The 22,495-nt window shown below is 40.1% G+C and overlaps 1 protein-coding gene across 11 annotated transcripts in view; it reads right to left on the reverse strand.

The window, feature by feature from the left end:
• Nucleotides 1-22,495, reverse strand: part of LOC109429157 (fasciclin-2) — a 368,026-nt gene that overhangs the window by 70,747 nt on the left and 274,784 nt on the right. For 10 of the 11 annotated variants that reach the window (XM_062856894.1, XM_062856895.1, XM_062856893.1 and 7 more), the window contains 4 exons: nt 17,813-17,937; nt 17,428-17,723; nt 16,152-17,352; nt 12,915-13,098 (listed from right to left, as the gene is read on the reverse strand). In XM_062856894.1, coding sequence (XP_062712878.1) covers nt 12,915-13,098; nt 16,152-17,352; nt 17,428-17,723; nt 17,813-17,937 — 1,806 coding nt within the window. Of the gene's footprint in view, nt 1-3,160; nt 3,637-12,914; nt 13,099-16,151; nt 17,353-17,427; nt 17,724-17,812; nt 17,938-22,495 lie in introns of those variants that run through there. The other variant, XM_029862983.2, reaches the window with a different exon arrangement.

Consider the following 22,495-nt stretch of genomic DNA (forward strand, 5'->3'; position numbering starts at 1 on the left):
CCGGAAAAAAAAATTACTGACAGACATAACAATCAATGGTGGCAGCCAAGTGGAAGGAGCACTTCGAAGATTTGTTGAATTGTAGCAGTGAAGGAGCACTCAGGATAAGGATTACTATAATAGATGACGGTCAAATAGTGTAACCACCAATGCTGGATGAGGTTAAGAAGGCTCTTAAGGAGCTGGAAAACAGCAAAACTGCTGGGAAGGACGAGATCCCGGTCGAACTTCTTATGCACGGGAGCGAGTACCTACTTCAATCAATCCACCAGATTATTGTAAAGATTTAGGAGGATGAAGAATTGTCTACCAAGACGAAGTACATGATAGCCGGTCGTGACAGAGACAGGCCTAGTGGTGTTTTGGCTGAGATAGTGAATGATGGGGATGTATTTGAAGTTGTTGAAAAATTTGTTTATCTTGGATTACTTGGAATACTGACATGCGACAATGACGTTTCCCGTGCAGTGAAAAGGCGTATTGTAGCTGCGAATAGGACCTTGTATGGATTGTGTAACCAGCTAAGGTCCCGTAACTCCCCCATGATACTCCCGGAAGCCAATAAGGTATCAAAGTAGATACCACTTAAATGTCCCTGAAACCCTCTTTAACGCATATAAACCATCTTGAAACCCTATAACTCGACAAAAGTGCTCCTCGAATGTTCCTGAAAATCTACTGAAACTTCCTGTTCTTCCGTGCAAGCTCTCATAAACCCCTTTGAAACCCCGTAGCTCGTGACCCTGAATTGGGAAACGTTGAGCTTTATAACACCAATATATTGGTGGTATAGCACTGGAATGCATTGAATTTTGACTGTAGCACTGGAATGAATTAAATTTTGTAATACTACTATATTTTTGCTAGCGGCAGAATTAAAAAAAAAAAACACTTACATTTCCTAACACTATTGGTTCTATAGAAATCAACTTGGCCCATGACCTTTGATTGGAAACCGTCAAGTTTCACAAAACCTGTAGATATATTGTTCGACAGACTGCTTGAGCCGAGAAACTCGAGTGGTTCATGACGCGAGATAGAGAATCTCTGACGTTTGCAACTCCATTATATTGATTGAGGAGACCAATCCGGAAAAACTTGCATTTCTTGTATTTTCGTATCATGACAAATTAATATGGCGCGTGACCCCATAGTGGGAATCACTGAGCATAAATTGTCAAAGAAATTATAGAAGATATTTCCATTGGAATTGCCACAAGTACTGCCAAAAGAAATACAGAAGGAAATCTCCTTATGATATGCCGAAGGAATCCTCAAAGAAATTGTCGAAGAAACAAACAAGTCCATAAACCACGTAGAGTTTTGGGAGGGGGTCCACCCAAAGTATACGGTCCATACAAAAATTCAGATTTTTGTATAGACAAAAGTCGACGAGGAGGGAGCGGGGTGGTCTGAGATGACGAAAATTTTGTCTACTAAATTTCCGAAAAAATGGCAAAAAAGTGCAAAATGAATCTACAAAACAATTTTGGAAGCAATTTCAAAGAAAACTCCAAAAGATCTAATGAAGGAATACCCAAAAACACTACGGAAATTACCGAAGGAACTCGAAATTGTTGAATAAATTATCAAAGAAATAGACGAATGAATTTGCCAAGGATTACTGAAGAAAATTTTCAAAATGATTGCGGAAGGAATCCCCAAATAAATTTCCTAAGCTAATATAAAAAAAAAATGCCAAATGAATTGGGATTTCTAGATAATTCCCAGAAAAAATGTTGAAGGAATTCTTGAAGAAATGGCTGAAGAAATTCCCATATAAATTAATGACATAAATTTACTAAATTGCAAAACAAATTCGCAAACGAATCATGGAAATTCCCAGAGCGGCTTGCAATGGAATTGACGAATAAATAAAAAAAAGGAATTAACGAATGAGCTTCCAAAGGACTAGCATGAAAAAATCTCAAAAAGACTAAAGCACGGATATTCAAGGGAAATGCTCAAAAAATTTCCCAAGGAACTACCACGGGAATGTTTAAATGAAAAGCTTAAGGAGATTTAAAAAAAAATAGTGTAAGAACCACCTAAAAAAGACATTTAATTTTCTGTATTGTGAATATGTAATTTTAAGAAGATTTGATAGTTTTTAAAATATACGCTTCGTATAGTTGTTATACTAGTGAAATTTTATCTTGCATATTCCACTATAGATCAGACCCAAGCAACACACATGTTATAATAAAGTTACGACAGCGCAAGTTTTGGTTGTATAGAAGTTTATTTTACGTAATTCTAACATAGTGTTGAAATAACGTAAAATAAACTTCTATACGACCAAAACTTGCGCTGTCGTAACTTATATTTAACATGTGTGTTACTTGGGGAGTGAATGCCGTATTCAAACCGGGTCTAAACATTTTTTGTATTAAAGAAATTTTGTGAATAGTTTAGATCGAGCATCTAAAGATAGTTTTGTGCAACAAAATGAGCAATTATAAATCAAAATGCGTATATGTGGTATGGTAGTTAGTATAAATAATTTATTCCTCAACAGTGAAAGAATTGATTTTTGAGATTTTACGCTTCATTCAAGGCTCACTTTCGCATCAGGCCTAAAAACTTGCCACTAGACCGCCTTTTCATTCAAATTCGATAATTTTGTAGTTAACCGAAAATAATGAGAGCCCTATTTTTTTCATCATTGTAAAGACCAATTTTAAAAGAGGGTGGTTCGAAAATCCATCAATTTACTTTAAATTCGACACGTCGAAATAGTGTATGATACCTGCCTTGAATTTACGACGAAAAACCAATCTTGAATAAGTTTGCTAGTATCCAGTCCAAATCACAATATTAACTTTTTTCGTGCATTGGTTGAAGCCTCTCATGATGTAGTGCAGCGTGCTTGTCTGTCTCATTATGACTCCAATGCACGACTTTGGTTAAAATTGCCTAAATCCATAGCTTTTGAACTAGTTGCCCGATTTTCAATGTAGTAAAAGTTTACAAATCACCAGTGATTCTCTGAGTGGAATAACTGGTAACCATGCGTCTCCACTCTCCATATTTCCAAGTCGTAACGGAAATGCGTAACTAAAAATCTTAGACTGCATCCATCTATGCATTACGAAATAGCAACCGAAAACCGGGGGACTGCTGTATTCTGCTATAGAAAAATCTCCTTTCGACCACAGAGAACAGTTCCATATTTTATTGCATTTTGTCGCGCCACTCCTACAACTCCCTCGCATCAGTAGTTTTTACGCGAACACGAGGCGAAATATTGTACACACAGACTCCTAGAGCGATACATTTTCTTCTGAGTACACACAGATCTGCTCTGGTTGTTATGTCGATTGTTGGTAAGCATTTCATTTTTTGTTTTACTATTTTTTTCCTCTCTTCTCTATGTTTTCTGATGGAACATTACTCGTTGGGAAGTGATGATTGTTGGGGTCACCCTCGGCGTCCCTCGAAACGGCACAAGAGGATGGCACGGTGCCGCCGCCGTCGTCGGGAAGAGGAGCGTACACGGACGAGGCGGGGGAGGGCACACTAACTTTTACGATCGCTGATGATGGATTGAATTAAACGTGGCTATCAACATCAATCCGGCAATGATGGATGACCACGGGGCGTCGCTAGAATTGCCACTGCCGTAGTAATAGTTTCCTAGACGAGAAATGCAAGCAATGCCGGGGAAGAAAAAGAAAGAGAGAACAAGAGAAAGAGAAGAGGCACATGGAGTTGAGATCTGGCTGCGCTCTCGTTGTTGGTCCTTGGGGGGGAGGGGGATGTTGCAAGGGAGGGTACATTTGGTCGTCGCAGCATCCACGGTAATTGCTATGGTGATATTTTATTCGGCGAGGATTTCGATTCATTTGAATAATGTATTTTTGATATTATGGCATGCTTATGCCTTTTATTTACACCCCAAAATCACTCAAAATTACGGAAGATATCTTGATCTTTCCTCTAAATGTGCATGGAAACCGATTTTACTTCGTTATTTAATAACAAAACCAAAAAAAAAAGGAAGGAACGCATCCAGTTTCGCCTCAGGCGAATTTTCTGTTTTCTTTTTAATTTTGCAATATTTGGTTGACTGCTAAATATGTTTTTTTTTAACCTTCACGTCCCGACCATGAACAACTCATTTTCAAAATGCTGACATTTCGTCAATTTTCAACGGATTTTTTGAAGTCGCTCTCAATCGATCATAAATTGGTGCAAGTTTATTATACTCAAGTGGCCATGTAATATCCAGAACCATTCCGGAGATATTCCGGATGACTGGGGTCAGGGGGGGGGTTAGGGGTCTGTTTTGCCAAATGACTAAAAGTGATTATTTCGTGTGTTATTGTGTATGAGAGGCCCCCGCGGAACCTGTTCCAGGTGTTCCGAAGCGGTCACTTCAGATGATACATACACAGAGAAACAGACGTAACACTTAGAACAAATTTGATTGAAAAACATCGTCACGAAAACGTAATCGCCCAATGCTAAATGTACTGTGTTTGGCCGGGCCACCACTAGATGGCGGTAGTGAGCAAACGTCAAACAGAAGCAAAAACGATACCAGCGCCGCGAGTGGTCAATCGACCTACTACTGAATATTTGAATCAACCGTTAAAAAGGTGATCGATGCGAAGCGATGAGAGTGTGACGTCTGTTTCTCTGTGATACATACTTCACTCATTTTCTGTCCCATTCTCTTAAAAGCATGAAGATTGATACGTCGCACGGCATATTTTGGTTGCAAATCAGAAATGTCCTCGATGGCGCCCCCGTGGAACCTATGCTAGATGTTCCGGGGTGGCCATATTAGTTGATACAGACTTCAGTCTATCGTTTCTGACTCAGTCGTTCGAAATCAATAAGATTGATAGGTCGCACGGCATGTTTGAGTTGAAAGCCAGAAGTGTCCCCAATGAGGGCCCACGGAACCTGTCACGGGGATCCGGATGGGTCAACTTATTCAAATCTGGTTATCGTAGTTGTGTTTCACTGTTCGCAACAAAAATTTCGCTGAAAATCGATGGTTCAAACACAATAAGACACGAAGTAATCACTTTTAGGCATTTTGGCAACCCCCTGACCCCAGCACAATCCGGAATATGTCCGTTATGGTTCCGGATATTGCATGGCCAATTGAGTATAAGAAACTAGCACCTATTTATAATTTATGATTGAGGGCAACTTCCAAAAATCGGATGAAAATTGACGATATGTCAGCATTTTGAAAATGAGTTGTCGGGGTTCGGGACGTGAAGGTTAACGAGATTTTTAACCCGGGACTAGTTTATCTCGGGGCCCAGAGTATTTATTGGGAGTTAGATTAGATCCCAGGTCCTCGACGTGATAGTCAAGTGTTCTAACCATCACACCAGATCCGCACCACAAAGATATTTTTCTTCTACAGGAATTTTGTAATCATTTTTGCAACAAAAATGCGCGATGAGCAAGAATTGAAGAAAAGTTCGAAGAAAATCTAGTACAAATTTGCAAAAGTAACTCTGGATATATTTTTGAAGAATATTTCAGTTATTGAACGCTTGAAATGATTCTTAAAGATATAACTTATCTGAAACCCCCCAGAGAATCTGCACGATGTTCTAAAAAAAAATACGGGTGTTTGCTAGGAAATATATGGAGGAAACCAGTGAAACCCACTTGAAGAAATCATTGAATGAAATTGTGTGGTTGACTCTGGAAAATAGTTAAGAATAACTCGTAGTTCATAAAAAAATACCAGAATGAATTCGAACAAGAATATCCACAGTTTTCCAATCGAAAAATTTGAATATGTATAGAATCTCTGATGAATTTACCGTAGAAATTGCTCTACTGATTCACCACTAAGAATTTCATAAAAAAATCCCTTTTTCTGAAGAAATTTTGCCAAAGATTTCAATAATAACTCTTGGAAAAATTTTCTTACATTTTTTAGGAGTTGCGTCAACAATTGTATATTTTTTTTTTAGAACATTTTAAAACTCTAGGTTTATATACAAATACTAGCTGTCCCGGTAAACGTCGAACGGCATGCCTACCATGTTTTTTGACATGCATTTCTGAAGAGAGATAGCCCACGAAATGGAATTGCTTTCCCGGTCGATTTTTCCATTATTTTTTTTTCCGTACGAACACGTTGGAGCCCTGCACGAAGGCAACAGAGAAAAAGATATGTAGATCCGTTGACCCGTTCGCACGACAAATCGTAACACATCAACACCATTCTGTTCATATAGATTATTGGTAAACTTTTGTATAAATCTTGTTCAAAGAACTTTCGAAATCGGGTGCAAATTAGCGGAAAAATGGTTTTAAAAATTAACATGTTTTGAGGGGGTGATTCAAACTTTTGATCGAAAGTGCGGATGTCTCTGGGAATTTTCCGAAAATAATATAGGTTTGTAAAGAAGTCTTTGCCAACTTTTTCAGAATTGGTTGATTTATTTAATTTTTGTGGGATATTCATAACGGCCAATCACAATGCCATCGGTTGATTTTTTAAAACTCTCAACAAGGCTTTAGTAATACTTCTACACGACTTGCTGACATATAAATTTGTTTGATTTGTGACAGGTTTTATTGTGTTTGCTAGCTAACTTATATTTTTTTAAGAATTTCAAAGGATATTTATGAAGATACTCGTTTGACAAAACTCCAGAAGAAACAGGCTAAAGGATAATGAATTCGTGAAAGAATCCTAGAAACAAAACTCTTCTAGAAATTTCAAAAATGTTTCTTTCAGAATCCCCGAAAAAATCCATTATTTTATACATCCACTAAAATGTGGATGAAACGGGAACGAGTTTGTCAAAGAATGTTTGAAAGTTTTTCAAAATAAAGTACTAAGAGAATTCTTAGAATAACGAGCATGAATTAGATTAGGATACTGGTGGACGATTTCATTGAGGGTTTTCCGAGTAATGCCTTGAAAAACCTAGTGAGACATTCTTGATAGAATCTTTAGATAGAAATAGATAGGAATAGGGAAGAAATTCTTGGATAAATTTCTGAGTAAATACCCCTAACAAACTCCCAAAATGAACCCTCTGTGTGCAATGTAACTTCTGGAATAAATTAATGGAGGCACTTCTACCCGTAACCTCTGCGAAAATTCCAGAACAATGTTGAAATTTCTAATGATTTTCTTATTGGAGTCCGCTTAAAGTGAAACTTGATGCATTTTTTCATTTTTTAGTTTTTGATTTTTTATTAAATAACGGAGTAATATTTTCAAAATCGGTACTTATGCACATGTAGATGAAAGATTTAGGTATCATCTGAATGTTTTCGCTGATGGTAAATGTTCTTGGAAAAAAAAAAATGGTGTGTGCAAAAAAAAAACATCTTTCTCGAGGTGTATGAAAACCGATTTGAAATATAATAAAATATTTCTCAGTTGTTTAATAAAAATACCAAAAAATGAGGAAATGCTTCCAGTTTTGCTTAAGGATTTGCTTCAGAAAGTCAGTCTGCCTCCTGGAATCTGCCCAGTGATTTATCCAAGAATATCTGCATAGATTCGATGTTTCTCGATAGTTTCGACTTGCAGAGATTTATACTCATTATCATAGATTTCCTCCAGGGCTCGCTCAACACATTTTTTCGGGTGGTTTCCGGAAATGATTGTAGAGAAAATGTCTCTAGTAATATAGAGCGGAACAATCTGAAAGCTCCACCAGTAACTCGCGCAGATTTTTGTCGGAACATCTGATAGATTACTTCAAAGATGCCTAAGAAATATTTGGAAAGAATTTGCTAGAAACAGATTTGATTCTTTGAAAGATACCCGTTAAGGGAAATTCACTTCAACTAAGAAATTCTAAAGGAATTTAGTCAGAAACTGTTGTTTTCCATCATTTGCCTTCAAAATCTCAAAAATGACAAATGTTGAGTTGTGCCCCTATTGCAGGAAACCGACGACATCACTCAGCCATGCGGTGTCACTTTTTTGTAATTATCAAAAAGTGTACTATGATGAAAAAATTGAAAACAATTACATTTCCTTAGGCGACTATCCCCTTTGGCTGCAGGCTTTTATTGGTATAGGGCACTGCTAAGATAATTTTTTCTAAGTCTTTGACGATTCGTGGCCTTGTTGTGTGCGATTCGGACTTCGGAAAAATCTCGTCAGTTTCAGACTTGAAAAATTTTGACAGATTTTCATGGGTGGTATGACTTAATTCAAAATGTGGGGTACGCGTGCGTAGGAAAGTGTTCCTCCATTAAGTATTTCCGGGATCTTTCAAGAGATTCTTTCCTGTATTTCTCTATACATTATTTCCGGGATTTCTCCAGCATTATCCTTCTATGAAAGAGTTTTCAAAGGAATTTCAGAAAAAGTTCCCGGAAGAATCCACGACTTCCGAAAGAGTTTCCAGAAGCAATTCCTGACAGAAGCCCAGAATAAGTTTCCCGAGGAGCCTTTGAAAGAATTCCCGGAAGGAGTTATCGAGAAAATCCTGGAAGTAGTTCATGGAGGAATCCCGGAATTAACTTAGGAATCCTGGAGGGCAATCTTTAAGCAATCCCAGAAGTAGTTCCTGAAAGAACTCCGGAAAGAGTTCCTTGAGGGATCCTAGAGAAGGTTTTGGATGAATACTGAAAGAAGTTCTCGTCAGGGTTCTTGTAGGATTCCTGGAAGGGTCTCAGAAAGAATCCCTAAAGGAGCTGCAGGAAAATCTTGCATGGATTTTTTGTAACGAATTTCTGACGGAATCTGTGAAGGAGTTTCAGAAGGAATCTCGAAAAAAAAATCCTGTAACAATCTCTGAAAGAACTCCAGGAGCAATCCCGGGTGAAATTGCTAGAATTTCCAGGAATATTTTCTGACAGTTCAATAAAACTTCTAAAGACATTCCAAAAGAAACTATTGGGAGAATCTCGGATGGAAATCGTGAAAGATTCCCGGAACTTATTGAAAAATCCTGGAAGAAATCTTTTGAAGTACCAGAAAGGATCTTTGAAGTTTCTGGATAAATCTCAGATGGAACCCCAAGTAACACACTTGTCACCGTAGAGTCACGGCGGCGCAGGTTTTTGTTGCGCAGACGTTACTGTGACTTAATCCTAGCAAGTAAGTATTTATTTGTTAGAAGTAAGTCACATTGACTTCTGCGCAACAAAAACCTGCGCCGCCGTGACTCTTCTGTGACAAGTGTGTTACTTGGGACCTTTTAAGAGTCTCAGACGGGATCCCAGATAAAATTTCTGAAGAAACCCCAAAAAGAATCACAGATGGAGCACCATGAGGAATAGCAGTAGTAAATTCTAGAGGGATCCTAGAATAAATTCATGGAAAAACCACTGATAAAACTCCTGGAGGAATCTCAGGAAAAATTGCTGGGGTAATCATAGAAAAAAATCCTGAAAGAATCTCGGAATTAATTTGTAGAGAAATTTCGGAAGGAATTTCGACCCAAGTAATACACATGGTCACAAAACAGTCGCGGCAGCGCATGTAAGGGTTGCATATAATTCACTGTGATTTCCTGCGCAACCCTTACATGCGCTGCCGTGACTGTTTTGTAATCAAGTGTGTTGCTTGAGGAAGGAATATAGGAACTCCTGAAGTAATCTCAAAATGTATTCCTCAGGATATCCCAGAAAGTATATCTGAAAGAATCCTGGGAAAACTTCTTCGAGGAATCCTTGCGAAAGCTCTTAAAGGAATCTCAGACAGAAACTCTTTAGGAATCTCAGAAGAAACACCTGAAAAATTTGCAAAGAGGAATCCTAAGTAAACCTCTAGAAGAATCTCATCAACCACTTCCTGGGAATACCAGAAAAAACTCCAGAGTAATAATCCCAGAACAAATTTGTGGAAAACCCGTGCAGGATTTCTAGGAGGTATCCCGGATGGTATTCTTGAAGGATCTCTAGGAGAGGTGCCGTCATCGTGTTATAAATCAGCACACTTTCTCACGTACGCAAACCCTGCATTTTGAACTAAATGAAACCTCCCATGAATAACTTGAATAAATAAATAAACTTAAAAGAATAAGTCTGCTCATGTGATTCGTAAGAATTGTATTATCTACCATGCGTCTCCATAACGTTTGACTAGCAATACCAATTAGTGACATAGATGAAGGCATTATCATATCCCCCTTTTTTTCTTCCTCAGAATTATACCCGAATTCACCATTCCAAATACCGTGGATCTGCGACGTGTACCTCCCTGAATGCTGCACTAGAGGCGAAATGGAGACAAAATAAGGAAATATTGGCTGGGCTGGACCGCTTTTAATTTCGGGTTAGTGGCGGCTCGTGGACAGGACGCGAACATAGAGAAACAAAATAAAAAGAGGAAACGAGTACATACTACTAAAGCCCGGAAGGGAAACTAATTTCCCACCAGACAAAAAACTGCGCGCGGTTCAGAGACACAGTGAGAGAGAGAGAGTGAATGAAAGTGTTTGTTCATGTGAATGAGTGTGCTTTCGGACACGGAAGCACTGGGGCTGCAGAACGGGGGTAAGTCGGTGAAGGTGGGTGGGTTAAAAGGATTCTGTCAAATGGTTATCGCCTATGTGTACGTGTGTGTATAGGTTTATCTATGAAAAATGCTCTGGGGGTTAATTCCGGATGATTGATGAGCTTTTCCATTTGTGTATGTTAAAGTGTTTGAAAATTTTTTGAAAGGAAAATCGTTGCCAGGCGGTAGATGGATATCGATTAGTGATGCTGCAGATACGTTGAGATAAATCATAAATCGGCGGTCGTCAATTTAGTGAGATGAACAAGCACTTTTTTGGAGCAGATCACTCTATAGAATCGGAGATAGAGTGTGAAGAAGCCATCTATCACACATCACTGCCGCTGAGAATATCGTTTTACGGAGAAGAGCATTGTTGTGATGACGGCATTTGTTAAGTCAGCGCTATTTGTGGCCAAACCGCAAGTAATTAATTCCTCCGATAGCGCACAGGGAACTCCCAGGGTGCTCCATTCAAAGCAATCAATTGTGACGTTTCCGGTTGATTAAAATCAATTAAAATGTGCTCACTCATCTCATCGCTGCTTGGCGTTAAGCATGGCTTGTGATTGGGTGCATATATTAGTGGGACATGTGACCGAGCACGACAGTCTTGAATTCTCTGACAGCAAATGGTGCGAGTGATGGATGATTTGGAATTAGAAATTAGTAGCATTTGTGTTTCTCAACTTTATATAGTTCTTTATGCAGTATGAATCGTCATCAAATGGTTCATGTCCTCTTGAAGATGTCATACTGTTTATAGTAACAGATATACAAAGCGTTCGAAAATAATTCCAATTTTGAAAAATAACAGGCTGTTTAGAACAACACTCTCTCAGATGGCAATGAAATACTCCGGAGATTTTGTTACAATCTACACAATTGCATACGTAGATTTAAACTCCAAAATTGAGCTCGACTACCTAATCGATTTCCATGAGACAAATCCAGAGAAATGATTCAGCTACAAAATCATTTCAAAACCTTTAATGACACCCAGAAGAGATTGAGAAACACTTATGCTTAGTAGATAATAAAAAAAACTCCAAAAAAGAAATGCTCTACCGCGGAGGAAAAAAAAAACAGTTGCCAAAACGACAACGGAAGTCGTAAAACGATTCTATCGTCGCGGTAGTGGACAGTAAGAGCGAATCATTTTTGAGGGGTCCGTTTGCTACTCAAAATAAAAAGGAAACTTGATCACATACGAGAAGATGGACATAAACTAAATTTTGACCGGATATGGACGCAAACCATAAATCTCGAATGGCATCGGGAAGGAAGACGATAGAAAGGAGAACTTTGACAGAAAACTCCAATAATGTGCTGCAGCAGCGTGTGTTCGTGAATAAATAATGTGTGGTACAGAAAGGATGTTTCAATTAAAAGACGAGACATTCGAAATTAGCATTGATAAGTAGAAGCCAGTTGTTTGATGTGGTTGATGTCAGAACATTTGACGTTAATTTTTATTGCTGTCTTGTATTGTATCACCAATAGTGGAAATGAGGCGTTTCTATCATGTAGGATTTACTTAACGTTACGTTTCCTCTCTTTCTTTTTATCCACGATTCATATACATCGTAAAACTAAACCTAAAACTAAGACCGAATTGGAAAATCTAATTAAAAACCTATTCCGATAAAATGAACATTTTATTGCTTTCCATTTAGTGCTGGGGAAAATCAGATAGTATTCCTACGCGGCTATTCATCGGATGTAGAACTTATAAATAACGAGAAAGTTGGGAGGCAAACCGTAAATTAAGGAGATTTTTCCAGATGCACGATAAAACAAGTACGTGAGAGATAATTTTACACTACGGTTGCCTTATTACGTGAGAGCAGGCGTTTTCTGAATATCAATAGAGTGTAATGTCCGATTCGTTTACAGGTCTGCCTAGTCTATGCGTCGAACAGGAAGTCACTCAGAGCAATTTGTAAGCTTAAAGCCAAATTTCGAAACGAAAGAAAAGTAAATGTGCAATGAAATGTGTTTTTTTTTTCAGGACAAAAGCAAGCCAAAGATTTAGAGGAAACATAAACTAAGCCATAGATCGGAAATCGAAAATCGGAGGTGTAGCTTTAAACGGGCACACAAGCTCGGCGAGAAAGTTGGCAGTTGAGCTTATTCACTCGATCCTAGCGGAAGCGACAAATTTGTTGTTGGAAAATCATTCGGCGAAGCGTGGTTTCGCGTTTCCTTAGCGTTTTTGGATCACTTACACATTATAGGTACTTGTTCACACACACAGTTTGTGATTTAAGTCACGCGTATTACACTGGTAGTGGTGAATATTAGAAGCGATAAATGAACACAAAACTACACACAGAGTAAACAAACAACAGTAAAACATCCGTAGGCCGGGATGCGAAGCTGCCAGCCGCGGTAGCTGGCGGATAGCCGAATCCAGCCGAGTAAACGTTATATAAGCTGCCTAACGATTTGTTGGACTCACCTCGGGCAGTCTTCAGGAGCAGGTGAGCTGGTCGCGAGAAACCGATGGCATTGTGCGCCAACAGTTCTATCCGGTAGTAGGTGTCGGCCTGTAGATCGCGCATCTCGTAGTGCGTCGTCGTCGTGATGTCTTCCTCTAGGCAGGCACCTTCCAGCTCGGTCCACACGCCGTTCACTTTGGATCCCTGTCGAAGGTAAATAAAATATAGATATGGTGATACTACTGGAAAGCATCATAAAATATTTTTTGCAATTTCTCATCGTAATAGGCTGTTTTACCTCACGCAAATCTGACAGGAAAACGCCTACTTTTCCACACCTAATTAACAGTGCTGTAATGATTCATTACAGCACTGATTTGCGTTGCGTAATGAACCATTACAGCACTGTTTTTAGTTTTGGTCATCTTCTTGATGCTTTCTGGACGCAGTTTTGAAAAATTGTGACAACTGCACAGTATAACCTATTATGATCAGATTTTCTTAAACATTGGCTATGAACATCAGTGTGCAGTTTGATGAAAAAGTTTTGTTGGAAACTATCCTCAAGGGTAATTTATGAAATTACAAAAAACGTTGTACGCAACTCGGTGCAGAACTCGATTTTTCCAGCACTCGTCGTAATTATCCAACTCGGCAAGCCTCGTTGGATAAATGTACGACTCGTGCTGTAAAAATCGTCATTCTGCACCTTGTTGCGTAAACTACTAATTGAGTACTAGTTTAGTGGTTAAGAATCAAGAAACGACCCTCAATTTCATAATCTAAGTATGTACACAGGGCTGCGAAAAGGTGAGCTGATAAGGAGAGGTTCCAACAACGCTCTGGCCCACACAAGTTCCTATCTCATGCTTCCACGGGTCAAGCGATGACAAAGACCACTAGCTAAGAGTTGTGTGCTCAGCTGGTAGTGCAGCCTGGGCACTTTTGTCCTTTTGACTTCAGCTAGATTGAGGAGAAACGTCCCGAGCGTCTGTTCACCAAGGAGGTGCGGCTCAAACAGCGTCTGTGCTGGTATCCAGCGGCTGAGTATGAAATGCTCCTCCACCGGAAGCTATATAGAGGTATACCTAAGGTGGCAACCCCACCACAGTGGTTATGGGACTTTGAGCCAACAACCTACTTTTCTCGAAATCCAAAAACCGTTACAGAAACCGAAAATGAAAGCTTACGAACTGATTCAACGGTAACGACTTTTAGCACGAAACAACGGACAAGAATTGGAACTTGGAATCCCAGATTCAAAACACGGGTTCAAAAGCTTACCATGATCCAATATTACGCGCGAACCGAATTGCAAATACAAAGAGAACTTTTACAGTCAACTGAATGCTGTCGTGGATAAGATTCCAAAAGGTTGCGAAGGTTGGTTTCGACAACTCGAACTATGAGCACGTCATGGGACACCATGGTCTCGGAGAAATGAGCAAGAACGGTGAGCTGTTCGCAGAGCTTTGTGGCAACAATGACATGGTGATTGGGGGGTCGCTCTTTCCCCATCGATCAATGCACAAAGAGACATGGGTTTCCCGTGATTGCGTCTCGGAAAATCATATTGACCACATCTGCATTAGCCGAAAATGGAGATGTGCGGAACAGTCGTAGCGCTGGCATTGCGTCCGACCATCATCTCCTAGTCGGCGAGATACGGCTGTGCATTGCGAAGATCCATCGACAGGAGGAGAAAAACGGGCGCCGGTTTAACACACGCCGACTGGAAGACGTTGCGTTGAAAAGATCCTTCGTCGAGGAGATGGAGAACCGTGCCGCGGATATTCCGGAAGGTGCGTAGAAGATCAATGAAGCGCTATCAAGAGCACCTACGCACCCAGAGAAACCAGTGGATCACAGATGACACCTGGAGGAAGATAGAGAAGCGATGGAACGCCAAAGCCGCGACAGAGCGAGTGAAAACACGAGGAGCCAAAGCAGTACCCCTTAAGCGCTATTCGGCTCTCGAGAAGGAAGTGAAGTTTGCAGAGTAGCCTACGAGGTAGGTAACGCGAAGGATTCCGTAAGCAGTTTCTTGCTCCACCCATAAACTGTGCTGTAACTCTTGCACACTTTACAGCAGTTGTACGGGTGCCTATAGCAAATCGTCAATAACATGATCACGAAGGTTCGATCTACACCGCTTCCGAAGCCTGATCGGTTCGAGAAAATGATCTGCTCTGGTTTGGCGGTTCAAACACTTTAAGAATATCTGAAGCCAGTAGGGCTGGAGATCCAGGGCTCCAGGAATAAGTCGACAAACTACCAGCGACGGTAATGTTTAGTTGGGCGTTCTATCACGAAAAGTTCCGCTGACGACGACTACGAAGGAAAAGTACGTACACTGAAGTTTAGAAACCGTTGTAAAAAAAAATCCGCGTTATTAAAAAAAAAACGTTGTAAAAAGGTCAAGTTACGGTAGATATAAAAAAAGACAAAAGGTTACAGAAGGTTCCCGGAGTGGAGGGTTCAGGGGGCTTTAAGAAGCGTTTCAAGGGTTTACAAAGGTGTTATCGTTTTCGGGGGTTTCGGAAGGTTTCGTGTGCGTTACATGGGATCTAAGGGAGTTTCGGAGGCATTTCAAGAAGTTTCAGAGGATTTTAGACAATTTTAAGTGACGTTACATAGGCGTTTTCAGGCGTATCAGAGGGATTCAAGTATGTTACATGGGGTTTTAGGGGGATTTCCGTGGCATTTCAAGAAGTTTCAGAGGATATTCGGCGGGTTTCAGAGACATTACAGATGCGATACAAAGGCGTTTTTTAGGGGTTTCGGAGAGTGTGTCACATAAGGCCCAAGAGGGTTTTAGGGGATTTCGGAGGGTCTCAGGTGAGTTACATGGGTCTGAAAGGGTTTTAAGAAGCTTCAGAGGATTTTCGGCAGTTTTCATATGCGTTTGATAGGCGTTTTTAGGGGTTTCGGAGGGTTGAAGGGCTCGGGAACTGAGAAGTGGAGCAGAAACTGGCGAAAGCCATGCTTCCGGACAAGAATACCTATGTCTTCTAGCGAATGTTGGGAGCGGTGTGCATGCAATAACAGGACCACCAACGGCACGAAATGATTTTTTTTTGTCATATCCCAATTTATCAATGCAATTATACTGAGTTCTGGTCAAAGTTCATGTATTATATTCATCCTTCACTGTATTGGGCAGAAGCCCATAGTTACGACGGCGAAAGCACTATGTTCGAAGGATGAACTTGTTTGAACCCAACAAAGCCCAATATCTAGTTCCTTGCATTACTTACCGGACAGAACTTCACCCGGTAGAAGTTGATCGGTTCACCGTTGTCGACCGGCACATTCCACCGCAGCTCGAAGTGATCGGCGTAGGGCGACGCCACAATGGCATCGTCTTCCTCGTCCTCCTCCTGAATGGGCGTGTGCAACGTTTTCGGCGTTTCCGGTTCGGATCGTTTCGGAGTGGAATGTACTACGTAGGCAGACCACGGACCAAGCCCGACCACATTCCGCGCTGCAAAACGGAAACTGTACGACGTCTGCGGACGCAAACCTTCCACGATGTAGGGGCTATCCGGCGACCAGGTGCGGTTCATTGCAGTGTTCCAATCCGGGTTGAATTCCTCCTTGTATTGCACAGACATGGCAGTGATCGGCAGTCCCTTCTCGAACGCTGGTGGAATGATGTCGAACGTCATCGAAGTGGCACTAACGGATCGAGGTTTGGCTTGCGCAACGGCTTCCGGAATGCGAGCCTCACGAAGCTCCATGACGTGTTCATCACGACCGAGACGGTTCGTGGCAACGCACTTGTAGCTTGTGTAGTACCGATGTTCCCTGGGGGTAATGATTAGATCGCTTCGGAAACCTTGCTCTTCGATTTTCATATTGATGTCGTACAGATCAGCAACGCGCCGATCATTCCACCGCCATTCAATGGTAGCGTTGGGAATAGCTTGCGCAAAGCAGCTCAGATTCGCCGGTCGCTGCTCCCAAGTGTATACCGGAGGCAATGCTTTCAGATGATCAAAGTTTGGTTTGTACTCGACGGTAATATGACCAACCTTGTACGCTACATCTCCTGGATTTCTGGCAATGCAATCGTACAATCCGTCGTCAGTCTTATCAAGCTGAGAAATTCTCAAATTTCCAATAGTTTCGCTTCGTTCAGCGTTCTCTTGCATATCCAGAACGATACGATCGTCGCTGACTTGCAGTCCTACTCTGTACTCTTCAGTTGTACCATATCGTCGGAATGTGATTTCTGGTGGTGGCCTACCAAATGCTCTACACGCTAGCACGGCTTCTTGACCTTCAGGTACTGTGATGTTCATGAATTCGATGATCTTTGGACGAATCAGAACGTTTAGTTTGGTGGTGGATTCCGAAATTCCAGCGGCATTCTTGGCCACACAGGTGTAGGTGTCATGGTCGTCCTGTTCTACTCGGCTAATGTCCAGTTGACCTGTCAACGCGTTTACAGAAAACCTAAATTTGAAAATAGATAGAATGTTTAAATGGTTAGCACCACCTACCAAATCCACTTATGCAAATGAAACGAACCTATCGATATCGGCCACGTTTTGCTGGGTGCTCTTCTTAATCCACTGAAATTCAGGTACGGGTTTTCCTGTGGCATTGCACAAGTACGAAAATGATTGTCCTTCTACGGCATTCAGCACCGTTGGTAGTTGTTGCACTTCCGGTTTGATTTGAACTTCGACACGAATGACTCTTTTAGCCAATTCACCAGTTGATATTACGGCAGCCCGGCATGTGTACAGACCGTCGTCGCTCTCCGACACATTCCGAATCAGAAGTCCTCGGTTCTCGATTACGTACCGGCCACTGGATTTAATCTGAAAAGCGCACATTATTATCACATTCACATGCGATGCTGCCCTGCTAGCCAGCAGCGAGTTGGAATGTGTTATTGCAAACGACTTACCGGATCACCATCCCGAAGCCAGTCGACGGTGGCCGGCGGATTGGCGTACACCTCGCAACGTACGATATAGTCCTCACCCAGGATTGGCCGTTGATCTTCGGGAGCGTCCTTCCACGTGATGGCAACTGGAAGAACATAGTAACAGTAAAATAGCTGCGGTCAGCTTTCCATACATACATCGCTGCTGCTATGGTAATTCTATGCGCTGCAATTTCAAAAGATAATATCCATCGTCGTAGGTACGGGTGGTCTTGGGTTGAACTCAGACAGTGCGATTTAGAACAAAGGAACGGACAAAGGAAGCAGCTCCCGATAATCGTTTATAACACACAGCATCGGTGCTGGCTGTTCGGGCCCACACATGCAAGGATGGTTGCGTATGGCATGACAATTGCATCCTTCATAGCACCAGCAGAAAGTCCCCTCCCTTAGTTACTGCTGCTGGAGCCGTTCAATATGCACACAGCATCAGTAGAGGCAACATTATAGTAACGACAAGCAGGACCGGGTCCAGTGTGTATATACATTGGATTTATAGATTAAAAGTTATAAATATTTTTTGCTGAATTTTGCCAAACTGAAGCTTTAGCAAATCCAGCAGATCACCAGCAACATTTTTCTGAAATTTTTACAAGGGTTTGGTGTATACGTTTATTAAGATATTTTTACTTCTGTGTAACGAGCAACCCCAGGGATGATAACGTAACCGGTCTGAATTCTGGCCGTAGGCTGCTGACAGGAAAGAGGAGGATCGTGAGCTGAACAGAGGGAACAGGGTTTACGATTGGAAACTCGTCACGTGCACCCGCATACTCGTCGATCTACTGAAGGACTCAGTGGAAGTCTCGCCGCATCAAATATACCGTGTATAAAATACCGGTGATCCTCCATGGACACGAGACTTGGACTATGCTCGAGAAGGATGTTGCAAGAATGCTGAACAGCAACTCTGAAATGCTGGGGTTCGCCATAGATTTGGTAGGTATAAAGGACATGGATCGCTGCGGGCAAGATGAGTAGACGAGATGGAACGTGATCTGGTGAATATTGGGCGTGACCTAGAATGGAGAATGCCAGCCGCAAACTGAGTGTTGTGGTGTACTATTGTTGAGTTATCCACATTTAGTGTTGTCCAAAGAAAAGTGTGTACGTTACGTTCATTAGAGACTTTGATCAAATCCATCAAACAAACAAATTCAAGAAGGAAAGTTATTTTCAGCCATCACAAAAGCCAGCCCTGGCCCCGATGAGCGCCAACGTGGTAATGGCCATCGCCATCTCCATCGAGGCTGCTGGCCATAATGTTTGTCATAAAGCATAGTGCAGCATCCCGAGCGTTCATATCGTGAATTTAAGTATCCATATCCATGGAAATTAAAGTTTTCCTGGTAGATTTTTGGTTGAAATGTGGAATGATTTTCCCGGTAGCAGCAGCAGCAGCAACACCACCACTAGCCGGTCAGCGTGCTGGTTGTGCGTGGTTTCACGTCCCAGAAACATGACGAAACGAGCCAAGCTTCGGCGCGCTGTAGGTACACACGAGGGACGTCAGTGGAAATGTGGTGCAGCATGTTCGTTCAGCAAGTGTGGAAATTTATTAAAATTGCAGGATTGTTAAATAGTTTTACTGACATGCCACAGCTATTAGAATCCGAAAGCAAATAGTTTGGAACAACTGACGCTAGAGTGGAATTTTGTGCTAACGGTTGATGATAGAATTTTTTAGGTGTGGTTTCGTAATTGGAATATGGGCATGCGGAGCTGTCATGCAAATGCCATGATTTGATACGCAATGTTACGTGGCGTGCATAGAAAACTGTTATCCAAAGATAGATTGTTGTTGATAATAGCTAAAATCATGGTCACATACGAAGAAATCCAAGTTTTAAAATATTATTTTAAATTAAATCAACATCTTACTTGATCTTCATCAATAATCAATTTTCTGTTCTACAAATAAAACATGTTCATGTTCAAAATGTTCTATGGAATACATAGTTAAACAATCATATTCAGCATGTTCATTGATGGATACTTCAAAACTTTTTGAACAACTTCGCCGAAGATGGTATCCTTCTAAAACGGAGTTCGTTCTACAGTAGGCTGCGGCTTATTTTTCAAAAGTTGTCGAAACCTGAAATTCGTAAGCTCTTTTCAAATGACGTAAAAAGAGAAACCTCTGAGTTTGACCCAAAAATATTGAGATTTAGAGGTGGCGCAGTCGCCTCAAAGTTGAATTTTCGAGTAATAAAAAGGTGTTTCCACTTTAAGTGTCATAACTTTTTCAATTTTCAACCTTTTTTTATGAATCTCACAAATTAAATTTCGAGTTAACTTGTAGAACATGAAATTTTTCCAAAGTCACGCAAAATATGAGTTTTTAAAGATTTAATTTATTTTTTTCTTCTTTTTACAAAAAAAAATGATTTAGGACTCAATAACTTTTTAACCGCTTGTCCGTTTTCAAATCTTTTGGCTTGCTTTTGTAGATAGTTGCCTAAGAATGCTTTGAATAAACTGTATCTTTAAAAATTGGTTTTAACATGGATAAATATCGAAAACCGTTGAACGTGTTTTACAATAAAAAATAGAATTTTGGAAAAAAAAATTTAGTTTTCATGTTTAATTTCGGGCTTAAAGTGAAAAATTTATGCTAAGTAATCATGTTGAAACCTTAAACTTCAATTTTTAGAGTGTTCTGAATGGAAAAATATTTTCATGTTCAAAATGCGAGGTTTTTTTCTGAAAAAAGTTCCTTATTGTGTTCCATATCCCTAAATATGACGCTTAGTATCTGGTTTGGAGTAAAAACTTGCAAAAAATCGTCCTATACTCCAATTTTACATGAAAAAATCAAGTTTCAAGGCATGTTTTGGCAGGTTTTTGTGAAAAGTATAATAAAAATGAATAGGGAATCGCGCCACTTGGGCGGTGGCTTCGATATTCGTCTGTTTTCCACTATAACTCAGTCAAATTTGAACCAATTGACACAACTTTTGGAATGTGGTGAGATAGGTATAGTATCTACCCGTGTACAACATTTCAAGTCAATTGGTTCAAAATTGACTGAGTTATAGTGGAAAACATACGAATATAGAAGCCACCGCCCAAGTGGCGCGATACCCTACTTTGACGAATTGTTTGTTCAGAACAAAGATAGGCAACAGAAATATCTACAAAAGCACACCAAAAGATTTGAAATCGGTCAAGCGGTTAAAAAGTAATCGGGTCCTAAAATTATTTTTGTTTATAAAAAGAAGAAAAAATAAATTAAATCTTTAAAAACTCATATTTTGCGTGACTTTGGAAAAAAATAATGTACTACAAATTTATTAGAAATTTAATTTGTGAGAGATTCATAAAAAAAGATTGAAACTCGGTTGAAAATTGAAAAAGTTACGATATTTGATGTGGAAGCACCTTTTTATTACTCGAAAATTTAACTTTGAAGTGACTGCGCTACTTCTAAATCTCAATATTTTTGGCTCAAACTCAGAGGTTTCTATTTTTTCGTCATTTGAATCCAAAAGAACTTACGAATTTCAGGCTTCGACAACTTTTGAGAAATAAGCCGCAGCCTAATCTACAGGCTTATACGATTTTAAAATTAGTTAATATCTGACACGAATGTAAAGTGTAAAGTTTTATAAAAATATAAAAAATGATTGATAATGTTCGCTGTTTGCTAGCTCTTAACATGCTATCCAGCTTTGGGCGAGACAGCATCCAGCAGAATTATCACAAATATTCAGCCGAAATGGAAAGTATTGTTAAATACTTCTTCCATCATAGGAAACTGACAGATTGAAAAAAATATGAAAAAATTGTTTTAATTTTTGAATGAATGCAATCAGTTTTGTACCTTTTAATTTCTCCCTATTTTGCTCATCCTTTGGAAGTGACAGGCTCAATTCCAGATCGGTCCAGGAACTTTTCGTGAAGGAAATTTCCTTGACTTCCTTGGGCATAGAGTATCTTCGTGCCTGCCACACGATATACTCATGCAAAATGGTCATTGGCGGAGGAAGCTCTCAGTTAACACAGGTACTCTTCGATATAACGTACCCTTGAAATAGCGTACCCTCGATATAACGAACTCGATATAACGTACGTTTTGCTTCGATATAACGTACAGCATTGAAAAATTTCATTTTTACCAGTAATAAGTCCCACATAAACAAAGAAATCACTTAAATCAATGTTTTGTTGCAGTATTAGCCTTTTTACCCAGAACTAGCGCAAATTGAGGAAAAATTTAGAGTACGTTATATAGAAGCAAAATGTACGTTATATCGAAACATAATAAAACGAAATGACTTTTTCGTGAACACTCATGTTTTAAATTATTAGTTTTTTTTTTAATTTCACCGAAATTTTTATTTGGGGTCACGTCGAATCCATCAAAACTAGCATAAAAAATATAAATTTTTTCTCTGCTTCGATATTACGGCATCCAAAGATCCTCAGAGCGGCTTTCTGAAAGTCTTCCAAGGTCGAGAGACGAGCCAGCTAAGGGCTGAAAGTCTCTTTAATAAAGACAAATCAATCAATCAATCTTCCAAGGTTTCTTCAGAAATTAGTGGAAGAATTCTCCTAGAAATTTATCGAAGAGAGTCCTTAAGAGTTTCCTTCAGGGATTGTTTCCGAAATGCCTCACGGAATTATTTTATGAAGTTTTTCAGG

Source organism: Aedes albopictus, chromosome 3 (genome assembly GCF_035046485.1).
Source record: "Aedes albopictus strain Foshan chromosome 3, AalbF5, whole genome shotgun sequence".
Taxonomy (NCBI): domain Eukaryota; kingdom Metazoa; phylum Arthropoda; class Insecta; order Diptera; family Culicidae; genus Aedes; species Aedes albopictus.